General features: G+C 32.0%; 1 protein-coding gene across 2 annotated transcripts in view; it reads left to right on the top strand.

Annotated features, from left to right (window-relative positions):
- The window catches only part of LOC140437865 (calcium/calmodulin-dependent protein kinase kinase 1), a 189,363-nt gene that overhangs the window by 72,076 nt on the left and 100,305 nt on the right, over positions 1-16,982 (top strand). For both annotated transcript variants that reach the window (XM_072527653.1, XM_072527652.1), the window contains one exon: positions 1,180-1,246. In XM_072527653.1, coding sequence (XP_072383754.1) covers positions 1,180-1,246 — 67 coding nt within the window. The remainder of the gene's footprint in view (positions 1-1,179; positions 1,247-16,982) is intronic.

Genomic DNA, 16,982 nt, shown 5'->3' with positions numbered 1-16,982 from the left:
GTCCAGTAGTAGCTGCAAAATGTCAAAACTTTGAAATTAGACCTCTTACTGAAGTGCAATTTGATAATATTGGACATTTTCTAGAGCACCCACAGCTACCCTTACCTTTAAGGTGCAAAAACCCTGATTGTACAGGAAAATCAAGATAGAAATGTCAGAAGTGCGATGTCCATTTGTGCCTTCAAAAAGAAGGAAATTGCTTTCGTATGTTTTATATGCCCTAGTTTTTTAGATTTAAGTATTTTTGGGTAAAAATGAACTCATAATAATTTTTTTATGTATACGTGCTATATTTTTATTAATGGCAAAAAAGTGCTATATGAACTGTGTTAGGTACATTTAAAGCAAAACATATTTTTTCATTTGCTGAAAAAAAAAATGGTACTACTAAAAATAAAACTAGAAAATAACTGATAATTGATCAGCAATGACCATATTGCAGATGCAGAAACGTTAATAAGTGTTATTACACAAAATAACTTATTTCAAGTTTTAAAACGCTAGCTTTTAAGCATTCTTTTTTTTTGTTCTAATTAATTTTTTGACTTCGGCTCCCCACAAATTACTGTCGTTTTTTTAATGATTTTATTTTTTAATCTGTTTCATCTAGTGTTAGTTTTTTAGTTTTCTGTGTGAATTTAACAAATACCCCATAAGAGGAGAGTTTCCCAACAATATTACTAATTTATTTAGTTTATTGTAGCGACTTAGTAATTTTAATAAAATACATTTAAACGAGCATCCATTTTTGGCCCATTAGATAAACCAGTAACGTAGTTCACCTCAGATAACAATCTTTATTTGAACAAAACTCTGCCTACATTAATATTTTAGATCGTTACAAAGATACATCCCATATAAGTCATAACACTTAAAACGTCTCACCTAATACCTATGTAGTTAATTGTAAGGTACTACAGCACTGGTGAGCTAAAAAAGTCCGATAGAGATTTGTGTCAATTAAAAAACTAGATAAGGAGTGTCCGTCGAATATAATTTGATAAGCATGTGGAAAGAATAAAAAAATATTTTAGGCTGTATAAATTGAAATTAATTTCATAAAATTAATTTTGAAATCATTATATCTACAATAATATTTAGAAACTTACTAGTGAAATATGTATATTTCCTAATAATAGTGAAATACGAGGTATTCTCACAGTTTTTTCTCTATTTCAGCAAACTTATGGCAGGATGGATGTGGACGTCGCATAGCGAGACCACCGAAAATTGGAGAGATTCCAAGGTGAGTCTAGAAATTATTTACTTTTTTCTACACCAGTCTAATTAACTGCGTGGGAAATTGTGTTGTTCATCGTATAACAGTACTCCATATTCAATCAATTTTTTTACTTTTGTGAACATCATTTTAATCGGTGATTTAATAAAAAGCAACTTTTTTCGATTTTACAAATGTTTTTCGGGTTACGGCTATCCAAAACAAAGTTTAACATTTCAAACAATTCTGAAATAATTCATTTGTAGACCGAATGAAAGGGTAAATCAATATTTGTTTTGGATTGGGCAAAATTACAACTTCAGTTAATTTAACCGGGTGATTTAGTGTTTTTTTATCATTGTTTTATACATAAATGTGTAGATTTAAGTCGATAGATCAATAAATTTATTAAAAAAATAAAAACTATTTGCACCAAAATCCCTATTACAAACAATTAAATCGATAGTGAAATAATAAATTCGTTAAACGTGACAGATAGTGATAATTACATCTTTGTACTCAAGTAAAAATGTTGCTGTTCATTCAAACTCTTTTTTATGTACTCCTGGTCAGCTCGTAATGCATGGAGATTTATATTTTTCCCTGCCCGGGGATTTTATTTTCTCTATCAAAACGGGAGGTAATTCTTGTTTGCTCGGGCATTGTTGCATTTCATTACGCTGTCGGTCTTTGCTCTTAGTTATAATTTAACCACTTAAACTAGTTTAAAACACACTTGTTGGACAGCATCCTTTAATAATTTAAAAGAGAAAAGACCATCCGATTTCGTTTTGTATTAACTCACAATCGTTTATGATTTTGATTGTAGGTAAATATACCAAACGATAGGGAATGGTAATTTTGCACAAAAGTTCTCTTTTATTAATTTTTCCAGCATTTTTTTTCAAAACCAACGTATATCTCAAATACTTAGTTATTTGTGCCTTTACGCAACATATTATGTTTTGCCGTTTACATCCCAACGCCACGCCATTTCTTTTTACCATAAATATCTTTTTCAGTGAGATTTTTTCATTGCTGTTTTTATTTGTCCGCTCCACTGTAAGATAAGACGTCCTCCTTTCCTTCTTCTATTTGGTTTCCATTTCCAACTTCTCAGCTCCACTTTTCTTGTCCCATCCATCCTTCGCATATGTCTATATCAGAGTAATTTTCGTTTTTCTACTTTGTCATTTAGTCTCCCCTTCAAATTCATTAGTTCTCTGATTTATTCACTTTTCCGAAAGCTTCAGCTTCTTCAAAACATCATCTTCATTGCATTTATTCTGTTTTTCATTAATTGATTTGGCTACCATGTCTCTGAGCCAAACAGTGAATAGTTTTCCACTATTGTCTTAAATAGTGCGGGTTTAGTTTTGCTTGGAATATCATCGCTTCACATAATCGTGTCATTGTCTTTCCTTGCTTTATTTTATTTATTATATCCGTTTCATCTGATCCTATATTTGTTAAACTTACCTCCAAGTTTTATATTCATTCGTCTGTTTTATCAAGTTGTCATTTATCTCGAGGTCTTTTGCGGTATTTCCAATGACAATGTATTGCGTTTTATCATAATTAATTTACAATCCTCAGGTTCCAAATTCTTCTTCCAGCCAGCGTTTTTACGATGTTTTTCATTTTGTCCTCTGCTAAAATTATTTGATGATAGGTAAACAAAAGGTTATGGATATAGTTGTCATTTTTTACTACCATTTGTTCACATTTTTTTCTTCCAGTTTTTTAGTGTTTTATCTTTATACAGTTTAAATAAAATTGGTGACAGACAGGTGGTCCTTTAATGACATAAAACGGTTCTGAGTAGTTTTGTTCAATTTTTATTCCACATCCATTGTCTTTATAAAGGGATTTTACGAAAAAAATAAAAATAAAATAGACGATTTAGGTTTGATTTCATTACAGCGTACCACCATTCGCTAATCTGCATATTTCTTCATCTTGGCTTCATCAGAGCGAACTCATGGCAACCTCTAACGAAATAAAACCTTCTCCGACTATAAAAGTAAATATTGAAAAAATATTTACAAACAGACTGCAGCCAGCGACATCTACTAATGAGAATATAAATCGGAAATCGAATTCAGGATTCAGCTTAAATCTATGCAAAACAGGCAGAGGACAAATGCACATTGGCATGGACATTTATAATTGTATCTACGTCGTGCCAATTTGTCTAGACAGAAATCCCTTCGTGAAACGATTATGGAATACTCCATACTAGAGTAAAATAATAAAAATAAAGCCAAGAGTCAGACATATGCATGTCAGCTAATGGTGGTACGCTGTATTTACTTGTACCTTATTTAATTTTAAATATGTTATTTATATTTTAAAAATACAGATAACCTAGTATAAAACTCCGCGTCAGTCTACAGTACCGTCTATTGTTCCACTTTTTTTTGTAATTTTCTTGGTTTACTAGTTACTTATTAATTGACATAATTATGTCAATTTATGCAACAATGTTATTAAGACAATCATAGATATAAAAGTGGTTTTCTACCAAGACACATCTGAGATTACAATAACCAAAATTCTTTCGTTCGCTTTTGAACACTTCTTATGAGTGACTTATTATTAATACCTTGTTTGACTTACTATCCACGTTTGATTCTTAGCTATAATCTGTTTTCAAACTTAAAAAAAGGTCCCGACGATAAGAAACTTTCTTATAATTTTGACGTTTCTTATGAATAGCGATTTCATGAATTTATATTATTCGGTCTATAATGAAGACATTGATAATTTGGAATGCCGTTGGAATAAATATAAAACTACTTACTTAAAACGACTTTGATCTGTAGATCTTGTATAAATGTTTTTAAGGGCGCGGATGTAAATTACCATTCCAATAATGTTATATTTCTGATGAAATATCCTGCAATAACAATAGAGTAAAGATATAAGATCAAAGATAATATTGAAATGTAAATAACAAGCGTGAATAACAAGAGGAAATTCCATTATAAATAGATGGCTGGAGTCTGACTAATTTGTAATTATAATGAATGGGTACTAAAATATATTATAATTCTTTTTGACGTATTTACAAAAACTAATAAAGTTTAAGCTATAACATATTACGGTACTGAGAAATATTATAAACAGAATTCCTTAGAGATGTTTTCCGAAAAAGAACTTGTATCATTTTCCTTGAGGAAATCCATTAAACGTCAGTAGTCTAGTGCGTGTTTTTCTTTGAAGTTTCTTGAATGGGAATTTAATATTGTCGTGTATACATACAACTTTTGGTAATCGCAAAGAAGTTTACTGATAAATAAAAAAAAAATGAAAAAATGAAGTTTTGTATTCTTCTAAATATTTTTCTTTCTATTTAAGAGCACTTCAAAAAATTATTTGAAATCTGGGAGTCTGTATATATAATAATCGTAAGTTTGTATATGTATATATAGATGAAAATGAACCTTATAACATGATTAAAAGAACGTATTTTAAGGCTTTCTCATCTAGATTTCTTACATGAAGATCTTAAATTGATGAAAATTATTTCAATTGAAAACTCTTCTCCTCCACATATTCCACATAGGATGTTTTTTTCTAATACTGTTAATATAAATAACTTAACACCATTTTTTGCTAAATCTCAAAACATTGTATCCAACAATCAGATTATCTATTATCATTCACTGCCTTATATACCATCATTAACACCTATATTAATACAAATACTAAAGGTTATTGACAATATAAAAATAGCAAACAAACACATCAAAACTATTTCACCTTTGGATTCAAAAACTAAATATCCTAGGGATAAATTAGATAAAACAAATGTAGTATATAGCATTAATTGTACTCAGTGTGAAGCTGTGTATGTTGGTGAGACCGGGAGAAATCTATCAAATCGTATTATTTTCCACAATAGTAATTGTAGAATAAAAAAACATCCTATGCTTTGGCAGAGCATGTAATCGACAAAGATCATAAATTATGGATTTTGATAACATTAAAATTTTGTTTAATGAAGGTATTAATTCAAAAGGACCGTTTTAGAAATGGTGTGTATTAGCAAGAGTGATAATAATTTAAACAAAAGATCAAGAAAGATAGTCCATCTCTACTACATATAACTTTCTCTTTGCTTCACCATTTAAAGTCCATACTTTACTTCCATACGTTACTACCGAGTGCACAAATGCTCTTCCAATCTTAATTTTGGTTTTCTCTGTTATATGTCGCTCTCATCATACTAAATTAAGATTTTAAATTACTTTCTTTTCCTATTCTATTATATGTCTAATTTTCTTTGTGATAGTTCATCTGTTGTTTTCTGTTTATCTGATGGTATCCATGAGTTTTTACTATTAAATAAAATAAGAAAGAATTTATCAATATTTAAATCTAGCAAATTTCTTTTACTGAGAAAGGCTATTAGGATTTTTCGGTAAGAGACAGATATCAAGTTCTTGAATAATTTTTATTAACAAACATTAGAAACTAAAAATATTGTTAAGGCCATTAACAAACAGATTAGTACAGCGAAGCTATGTCAGCCATGGGGAACTCCAGGAGAAACTTTAATTATCTTAAATATGGAGTCACTTTTCTTCTATCACTTCAAACACTAGCTAAAATGTAGCAAACTATAGAAAAACCCATACTTAAATTAATGTCAACTTAACAATGATATTTATAATGACTTTATATATTTCTACTCTTTTCAAAATGCCCTATTTTCTTCTGATTGTCTAATACTTTTTTGATGCTATATCTACGAAAAACTACCTACCTACGTTTTCTGATCAAAATTACCCTGTATAAGACCGACTGAATAATTTAAATCACTTTATATCACAGTAACTTTATGTCCGTATATGGTTTCTAAAAGACTTTCTCGACATCCGTTTGCAAATATCTTTTTACTAGTTCGCTTTTAAGTTTATTTAAGCTCTTTATTTACTTGTTAGATTTACATTGCATAGTGGGAACAGGAGACGATGTTCCGCAATGCAGATGCTGTCGTTGTAGTTACCTGCATAACATGGTCTATTGAAACTTATTAAGCAATAAGTATAAATGTTTATATAAAACTCGTCGATTCAAAGAGAAGAAAAATTTTATACAAATATTTCATGGGAGTAATAGAACTATTTATTTTATGTACAGAGAATACTTATTATGAGTTTAACAGTGAAATTTTGATCTCGCAATTCGCTGTTCTTTGCCTTCTTTAATAAGAAATATATTTATGGTGGATTTTGAAACAAAACTACTATATGTGTATATGTACTACATAATATTTTTGTAGTTTGATATCTATTTGCATATCTGAGTTCTCTATTTTCATATTGAGTTTGATTTTTGGAAATTACGGACATTTCAAAATATTGCAAGTTGTATATCTATATATAAGTACATCACATATTATGTGATGCATAACTTGCGAACTTCGGGACAACTAAATGTTCGGACAAATCAATAAATTATTATTTTACTAAAGATTTACACTATTGTTTTGAAGGAAAAGTTGCATTCATTTTACTAAATGAACTGAAAAATGAATGTAATAAAGCATAAAAATATAATAGGAACTTTTCATTTCTTTTTTTTAGTGTTTCTTAATACTTGGTTACAATCTTTTTATACGGATATTGCAAAAACGCTAATCAAACTCTTGTACAAAGTGATGCAAGATCCATATCCATATGTTTTATTTTAATAATTTTGATAGGCATCAAATAATTTATATTTGCGATTATTTAACAGTTTTAAAGCACAATTTAATTGGTGTGTGATTTTTGTACTTTTTTACAGTTTTTTCGTTCTATCTATATTTGCAATTCTATTCAATTTTTCATTTACTTTCCTTAATTGATTATCAAAAGCGTGTCTCCCGATAGAATTTGGCTTTTATCATTCAGCAAACGGTTTGCTTGTATAATATAATTTCTTCCCTTTCCAATATCATATTAATTTTAAACTGTAAACAACTGTTATCGCTTTTACAGCCAAACAGGCGTATCATACTTATATTTTACTGCAAATTAAAATCCAAACAGATAATGTTATTCTCCCTTCTTACTTTTCGATTAGTTTCTGTAATGCAGTTTAGCTATTATCACCGACTTAACGGAGCTACGGTGGAAACCATTAAGATAAAGTACCTGCATTCATAAATTCCATTTAAAAAGATCTCATTTACCGTTACCACTATCGCTTTAACACTTGTAGCACAAATCTACCATATTTATCTTAATATTTAGCAAGATTATGTAGTGCCATTGAAAAAATTGTAAATGACATAGGTCATGGAATCACATAAATATTTATTTATTATGTTATTTGTTTAAAAGTGTTTTTAAAATACGGTATACATAATTCCATAAAATACAGTCAAATTCATCTATTAATAGAACATTTTTCATCTCAAGCTGAAGTCCTTTTCCATTGAACTTTATTAATCCATTTATTACGTCAAGACTAAGTATGACGTAGAAGCTGTCGTATACGAAAAACAGTATGAATTGTTAATCGTTTACGTCACTGTTTGGGTATTGTCGTACACGGTATTGGCACTCTACCAATTGCTGTACATAATACTGACCCCAGAGAACAATATGATTACCACGATCGATTGCGATCTAAATTATTAAGTATGTTCTTTTGTTCTTTTGTCACAGAAGTTTGGAATACAGGTATACTTGATATTCTTTTGGAAGCTAGTTTTATTTGGCATTCAATTTGATTTATACTTTTTAGACACAAAATTATATTTTTGTTACTCCAAAATTTTGTAGTTTTTCACGCCTACGCCCTCATTTAGCTTCTGTCACATTTCGTAAATTTGCATGCACTTAAAACTATTACTTTTCACAATCATTTCACCATCCAAAGATATCATTTTATTTGTAGTAACTTAAACGAACAATCCAAATACTCTGTTTTTATCCTAGTAAGATTTAAACATTTTTTCTTAAGAGCTTGTCTCCACTGTTCCAGATTTTGTTCTAAATCGCTTTCTAAATAAGAACTAAGCAACGAGCCTTGGTGTAATCCTACTTTTACATGAAATTTATCGGTGTCTTCAACACCTGTCCTAACACTAGTTAAGACACAGTTACAGTCAGAATAAATGAGATCTCGGTTTGGTATAAGAATACTGCAAACTATCTGGTCATTATTCTTGATGCGAGACTCAGAAAAAAAAGAAAGGGGAAATTTTATTGGAAATAAAATAGTGTAATACACTTGTGTGTAAAATATAGAAGAGTTGTTTGTCAGTAATGCAATAAAATTTGTAAACAAGGTCATTTAAAGTTCAGTCTCATTTGACTATCTAAAGCACTATCTAAGAGAATGCATTTACTTGAATTACTTCTTATTCAGTGAATTGTAATCCCAAAAACTGTGAAATGTATGTATTGGAGCATTTACATCATATTTAGCTGGCCAAACATTTATTAATAACTTCTTTTTCTTCTTCACCCTTAAGTAATCCAACTTTGGACATAAGCCTCCCCCAAATCAATCCGGTGTTTTCTATTTTGCGCCACTTGCTTCCAGTGGTGTCCTCTGATCTTCTTAATGTCATCAACCCATCTCATTTGTGGTCTTCCTCTGCTTCTCTTTCCTAAACGTGTTCTCCATTGTTGTATTTCGTGGTTCCAATTAGTCGGGCATTGTGTCCTGCGAAGCTCCATTTTAATTTGGCAGCATATTCTTCTGCGTATTTTACGTTGATTTTGCTTCTAATTCATTTGTTTGTTTTTTTTTCTGTAACTCTCATCCCGAACATTGATCTTTGCATCGCTCTTTGTGCCGTTACTATTTTATCCATATTAGACTTGGTGAGTGTCCACGTCTGTGAACCATACGTGAGTATAGGGAGGACACCCACATCGTAAATTCTGGTTTTCAAATATTGTTTTATTTTAGTGCTTTTCAAAATTCAACGCTGTTTTTCAAATCCTGCCCACGCTAACCTTATTCTTCTGCTAATTTCGGCAGTTTGATTTACTTTCATTTGTTATTTTCATTATCTGTCCCAGGTAGATGTATTCGCTTACTGTTTCTAAATTTATGTCATTCAACGCTATTTATCTAATGTTCGGTGTATTTGTCATTATTTGTATTTTTTCCAAGTTCATCTTAAGACCTTCTTTTCCGAAGCTTGCAATAGTTGCGTCATCATGGTCTGTAGTTCTTCGAAACTTGTGGCTAATACTACAATGTCATCAGCGTATCTCAAATGACTCAGTTTTCTTCCATTAACATTTATTCCTTTATCTGCCCAGTTAATGTCTTTGAACACGTCCTTAAGTCCAAGTGTGAATAGCTTTGGTGAGATAACATCTCCCTGGCGAACTCCTCTGTTGATGGGTATAGCTTTGGTTTTCTCATCTATTTGTATTTTCAATATAGCTTTCTTGTAAATATTATGTATGAGCATTCTGTATCGGGAGTCTATCCTGCAGTTGTTCATAGCTCTCTTTATTGCCCAAAGTTCTATGGAGTCGAATGCCTTTTCATAATCAACGAAGTCAATGTATAAGTTCAAGTGATATTCGTTGGTTTTCTCTATTAGCGTTCTGACCTTAAGAAGATGATCCGCTGAACCCTTTCGGAATCCTGCCTGCTCTACCGGTTAATAGCTTTGACGTTAACTTGTTAGTTATTACTCTCATAAACGGTTTGTACATTTGGGATAGCAGGGGAATTGGCCTATAGTTCTTTAGATCTCTCCTGTCTCCTTTTTTGAAGAGAGTATTGTTAAACTTTCATTTCAATCATCTGAGACCTCTCCTATGTGAAGACATTCGTTAAAAAAATTTTTAAATTCTTCGAGAATAATTTCACTCTCCTCCTTCAACATTTCTACAAGTATTTCATCTGGGCCCGGAGCCTTATCGTTCTTTATTTGTGTCATAGCTTGTTTTATTTCAAAGGATTCTATCTTGGGAATATTTCTGAGTTGACATTCGTTATCTTTCTCGTAAGATCTTCCTTTGCAGTGTTATCTGGGTACTTTTTTGAGGAATATAAATCACTGCAAAATGTTTGAGTAACTTTTATGATTTCGTTCTTTTCTCTTATTTGTTTTCGATATTTATCCTTCAATGAGATTATTACAGGCTTTCCTAAGTTTGATCTTAAGCATTTCAGGCTTTGGTTCTTTTCTATTATTTTTTCTACCTTGTTTTCATTGTAGTTTCTTAAATCTTCCGTAACTCCCTTCTTTATTTGTTTATTTAATTTTTTGAAAACATCGGTGTTTCGCTTTCTTTCGCTTAGAAATGTGCGTCTCTCTTCCTTCAACCATTTTGTTCCATTACTTATTCTGTATTTTGCGTTTACTTTGCAACAGTCAGTCCTGCTTTCAAGAGTTTTCGTTGCATTTCTTTGTTAATTGTGTTCATGCCAGAATACTCTTGTTGATAATGTTCTTCAAATTCTTTTCTTAAGACTTCTCAGTACTCATCTTCCTTCTGTCGAATTTTGGTTTGATCTATCTGATTACAATAATTATGTGGCCTGTTTCTACTAGTTTTCGTCTGTTTAACAAGAATCCAAAAGGCGATGATATCTGCCAGTTGTGAATCGATTGAGAGCAGTCATCATCATCATCTTTGGCTCTACAACCATGTGTGGGTCTTGGGCTGTTCAAGAATTAGTCTTCATTCCCCCCTATCTTTCGCCCTGGCTTTCCATTTTTTGACCCCTAGATTCCTCAAGTCATCTTCGACTTGAGTTTAAAATCTAGATCTTGGCCTGCCTCTCTTCCTGATTCCTACTGGCTCTTAATATAATATTAAGAGTAGTTATATCTTCAAAAATTTCTTTATCCCACACAAGAAGTAATCGATCTCGTTTTTCGCCTTTTTATCGGGAGATATCCACGTCAATTTTTGGTTTGCCTATTTCTTGAAGTGTGTGTTCATGGCATATAAATTTTTTTGTTTTAAGAAGTTATATAATTTTTCTCCTCTTTTATTTCGTGTGCCATAACCATGCATCCCTATTTTAGTTTCAGTATTTTCTTCTTTTTTACCTATTTTTGCATTGAAATCTACCATAATGATGGTATATTTTGTATCATTTTCTTCTAATGCTGTTATCAAATCTTCGTATAACATTTCAACTACCCTCTTCCTGATGTTTTGTTGTGGGAGCAAACACTTGTATAGCCTTGATCTTGGTTTTATTATCTAGGTCTATTATAATATAAGCTACTCTATCACAAACGCTTTTTATTTTATTATTGATGGCAGTTAGTAGTAATAAACATGATAAATATGTGAGAGTATCGACAAGTGCATAAAAATTCACAATTTGACAACAGTATTGGAAATGAAAATATAAGAGCAGTAATCCTAAAACAAGTACATAATCTTATTTGTATATTATTTATAATTTATTATTATTATTTAGTTATTACCAATTTATTTTTAGATATTTATCTAATTTGATTAACTTTATAGCTTCTACATAAAATAACGATATAAATTTATCTTTCACATACGTATTATATGTTTCCGTCCTGATCATGTACACATATTTGCATATAATCAGTTGCAGTATCACTGCCCAAGAGAACAATGTGGTTCGTATTGATTTTAATATGAATTAGTTTGCCTGTTTGTCGCAGGAAGTCATTGCAATACACAAAGTGCACTTGTAACAACCTTTGATACGCTTTAAATATGTTCTAATTGAAAATATGTATAATTAAATTTAATTACTTTGTTATTTACTTACTTACAGGCCAAGTAAAAGTTTAAGAAACACATTATTGAAAATATAACACAATTAAGAAAAATACTCTTTTAAACAACATGTTTGCCTATAACATTTACCCCGTTTATATTCTTCAATTTTTGTGAAGTAACGAAGGTAATGGCCTTAAGAAAATCTGTAAAAGTATTACTTTTTATCATCATCGTTATGAGTACTACGCCACTAGTTTAGCCTCGCCTTTCTCATCTCATTTCCCCATTCAGTCCTATTCATTGCAACTTTGTATTAGTTTTATTAGAACGATTTCCGAAGTGGAAATCGAAACGTCAAAAATAAACTTATTTATATTAATTGACACATTTATTTTCCTGGCAACCTTATCCACACTAATTTTTATTGCAGTAATTACATTTTTGGTTTCGGCGATATTGTTGTATATAATGTTTTGCTCGAAATTATCTATACTGCTCTATATTGCATTATCATGTATTGAGCCTAATATTTTTTTTGAGTATTTTTCTCCCGAATATTATTACATGCACTGTGTTTTTATCTGTATTAGACATTACTCATGTCTCAGATCCATACATTACGTCTGTTGACCAGCGTTATTCTTCGGCTTATTTCTTCTGATATTATGTTTGTGGTGTGTTCTAAATTATACTTACCAATGCTACAGTTCTGACTCTGTGATTTGATAGTCTGATGTTTTTTTTTGCTTTCTAATTGTAGTTATAGATCTTGCGTGCGACAAGGCGCAAGTTGCATAAGTAAATCTAGATAGATTTCCTTTTTTTTTCTAAGGGTGGAAATTTCTAAAAACCGTACCAGGTTAACCCATCCCTAGGGATGGCTGGCCTGTGATGGATTCAGGGTTGATGAATACATCCGAGCCCATTTCCCCTTAGAATAAGGTCCTTCAAACAGATGCCTTCCTGTTATCCTGCCTACCAACTAAAACCATCATCCCCTACTATAAGGCTGATCTTCCTTATCTAGATCTTATCTCCGTCGTTGGTTCGGTTGGTGTTTCTCTTCTTCTTTCTTTTTAATTACTGTTCAGATGTAATTGTGTACACTTTTCCATCCCTCCTTACTTCCTGTCATCTCCACGATCATCTCTCTCACACTCACAGGGTTCATACCTATTTTCCCCTATATATTTTGTTTCTCTTCGCTGTCCATCTACAGCATTGTGTGAGTAACAGTGTCAGCGTATTTGCGGTGTAGGCTGTATTTATCTGTATCTGTCTTTCTGAACCTATAAAGATACCACCTGCTTCAGGCAGTAATGCAGTTGTCTGTGACCACAGTTCACCCAGTCTCTTAAGCTCGAGATCAGCACCTTGGTCCACTGGACAACATCTTCCGTGTTTTTCCATTCTTCTTACCATATTTCTATTGATTTTTCTGCTTTTTTCTTTTTTAAAGGCTGTTGTCAAATGCTCTCTTCTCTCATAGAGATGTCTCCTTTCTACTGCTAATACATGCAGAGCAACACTACCTGTGATAGTCCACAAGGCTGCCGCAGATACAGTCCTGTAGGCGCTTGCTACTCGCAATAGACCCGTACCCTCTACTCGTATCATGAGCCCCTTGTAGATCTGTCCCACTCCAGACCGGTGCCGTGTAAAGAATGATTGACTGCACAACACCGTGTAAGACCGTCCTCCTTTCTGATTTGGGGCGTCCAATGTTAGGCATCACCCTCACTGTATATTAAAATCAACACCCGTATATGTTCCCCCATATGCCATATTGGCGGATAAGGGAGCAGATATTTGGAGCATTTCTATGATGTTAACTGTACCCCTGCACATTGGAGTTCCATCCCTTCAGTTTAACATGAATTTTGATGTCTTGCATTGCTTCATACAATCTTGTATCTTATTACAATTTCCCCCTCCGAGATATATTAAACTGGTCACCGGCATTCTTTGGAGAAGTGTAAACTGATCATTTCATATAGGTAAACTCATCACCAACATCTTTGCCTAAAGGCGCTGGTTCTAATCTGACAGATTACCTGTTATCTGTTACACTGCTTGTTTACGTGGTAATCTATTAAATTTAGAATATATTTTAAGCAAATTGCTTTAAAATTTAACTGGTATATTTATATCGGGTGTTTTACGGTGAGTGGCCTATTAGACGTATCTGCCAATCTAAATGGGTTTGAGATCTTAAAAATTGGGCTACAAACGTTTTCGATAGTGAACTTTTTAATAAAAACATTTTTAAACCTGTGCTAATTCCGGTTGTACCGGTTATAGTCCTCAACTTTGTTATTTGATTTGCATTGAAATTTCCAATTTCTCGTTGAATTCTAGGGATACTTTCTTGAGCATACATTTGGTCCAAGTGTTACTGTTTTGGCACTTTAATGGGCGATTTTGGACACTTGGTAAATTCAAATTATCCAAAAAACAAGTAAACTGCTAAAAACTTGACTGTGCCACTATTTCATAGAATACAAAAAAAATATTTTTCTACAGATCTACAGATGGGCCAGTAATCACTTTACAAATCTTTCCAGGTCTATTTTAAAATCCTGCTTTTACTGCGGTGATGAGTTTTTACTTTATATACGAGTGCATTTATTCTAATTGGTGATGAGTTCACTTGTACCCATTGTTTCAAAGGATCTGTCTTAATACGAATACCTGATCTATTGTTTTTGGGGTCCCAAAATAATATTCTAAGCAAAATTCAGCTTGTTCGTATAATTTTTAGAGGTCAAATCTCTGACGAGTGAACTATAGAGTGAATCTACGAAGGATCTTTCCCGCCAAAAGCTGTTCATAAGAAATGTTCATAAAGTTTTACAACATACCGTATAATACTATTGATATTTTTATACGTATTTTGGTTTTACTTGCTATACATAGATTTTGTGTATGAAATATACCAATGCATTGTTATATTTTTCACTTTAGCCTTAAATATTAACTTCCAACCTGTTAAGAGGTGATTCTATCGAACGGAAACTAAGATTTATCCGAATTTGCAGCATCTTTGCAGTCTTTGTTCACATAGTTAGAGGGCATCTCTCGCAAATGTTGAACTATCCTAGTTAATTCGAAGCTTTACTGGAAATAAAATCAATTATTTCTGCTACGTACTTTTCTTCTACCACCGTTGTCATAGACCAACTTTGCTTTGTATTTAAATTATACGCTTATAAGAGTATAAACATGTTGATTAATACCATGCGCCAGTTATTTTGTTAATAATTTCAGAACAAACTTCACTATCGACCGTGCTACGGAAAATTAAATAGAACTTTGTTATCGAATTCTGCTTTTTTCCTTTTAAAACTTCGTTTGAAAAACTTTATTAATTAGTTGCAAATATCAGTTTCAATATTCTTTTTTGTAACGTGAATATAGACTGCTTTTATGTTAACATAAACTAATGCAAAATATTATTATGAGCTAAACTTTGTGAATATATACTGGAAAATGCAGAGATGCGGAAAATGGTAATGCGGGTATAAATGTTTTATCAGTATTTCGTTTGATTAAATCTAAAAACAGTTTTTGAGGATTTTTGTTAAATTTGGTTAAAGATAATTAAAAATGTAATGTTTCATACTACTTTTAATGAGGCCATGTCTCATTTCTTTGATCGGAACACTAAAACACCGATTCAATAAACTTTTTAATGCCCAAAACCATTTTTAATTTTTTTTTGACGTGACAACGTCTTAAATTAGGTTGTGGCTCGGAGTCACTCATGAAAAAGTGTAACGCCCGCTCACGTCTGTTACGATGAGTCACCGAACGAGAGAGAGGCCCGCCGGACCGGCGAATGCCTTGCGTCTCTCTCCCACTCAAACATGATCTATCCTCAACAAAATCACTCAAATAGAAATTAGTTAAGTTTAAGTTTACATGTACAATGTTTTAGTAAACAAAATATATTTCTATAGTTAAAATTTGTGCAATTCTTATTTTCATTCAATTCCTTGTTCCTATTGTGCAATTTAATAATATTCATATCAATAAATATTCTACCGAGAAAAAGACGTTGTCACGTAAAATCTTCGCCCGTAAAACCGACTTTACAGGCAACCGATTTTTTTTTTTGTGTTTTCTATGTTTGGACATTTCCTTAGTTAAGGGAAGAATAATTACTCCAGTCATCAGAGACAAAAATGTCTCTCTCAGAGTCTCTAAAAATCATACGAACAAGCTGAATTTTCTTCGATTGGTAATTCGAAACATCGATTTATCAAGACTTTGTACGCCGTAGAAAAAATATTTCAAACAGAAATGTAGCTGGGATAATTTTGAATAATAATATTTGTGAGAACTTTTTGTGTATAATGGACCGTTTTCTCAGAAACAGCGCTTGAAGCAACCGCCGATATTGAAGGTCAATTAGACCAAATCAATTTTTTAAATATTCAACTCGACAATAAAAATTCGATATCTTTTGATCAGACTGTTCTATCGATAAAAATTAAAATGGGTTTTAAAGGTGAAGAGTACAACTTTTGTATGCATCGTGCAACGTTTAAAGCTCCTCAGATGTCTGCATGAATAACTTGTTAAGTGTTGATATTACTGATTGCATACTTCTAATTCACACTGTAACCAGAAGTCGCTGACTTAAAGCACCAACAAGCTGTTATGTGACAATAATTGTATTAAGGGTATGTAAAATTGTGATTGTGATTGTGATTGTGATTTAGTTATTAAAAATGTCAGAATATTGTAATGTTTCTTCACTTGAGGAATCATTTTAAGGTTCAGATTCTGATCCAGATTTCAGTAAAGGAGAAATATCATCGGACAGTTCCGAAACTGAACAAGTAAGTTTTAAGGTTATGAATTTTCCTATGCAAGTAAAAACTACTACTACTAAGGATTTCCACAGTTTTCACTGTCTTCCTTCACTCAACCGTTTTCTCCAATTTTCCCTGTCATTCCAGTCTCCATCTCGCAGGGTTCTTTTCTCCATAGCCTCGTCGATTTCATCTCTGATTGACCTTCGGGGTCTTCCTCTTTTTATTCTTCCAATCGGGCTCCATTCTGTGATTTTG

This window comes from Diabrotica undecimpunctata, chromosome 3 (assembly GCF_040954645.1).
Source record: "Diabrotica undecimpunctata isolate CICGRU chromosome 3, icDiaUnde3, whole genome shotgun sequence".
Lineage (NCBI taxonomy): Eukaryota > Metazoa > Arthropoda > Insecta > Coleoptera > Chrysomelidae > Diabrotica > Diabrotica undecimpunctata.
The sequence above is the reverse complement of the archived record's forward strand: the minus strand, read 5'-3'. Positions and strand labels throughout refer to the sequence as shown.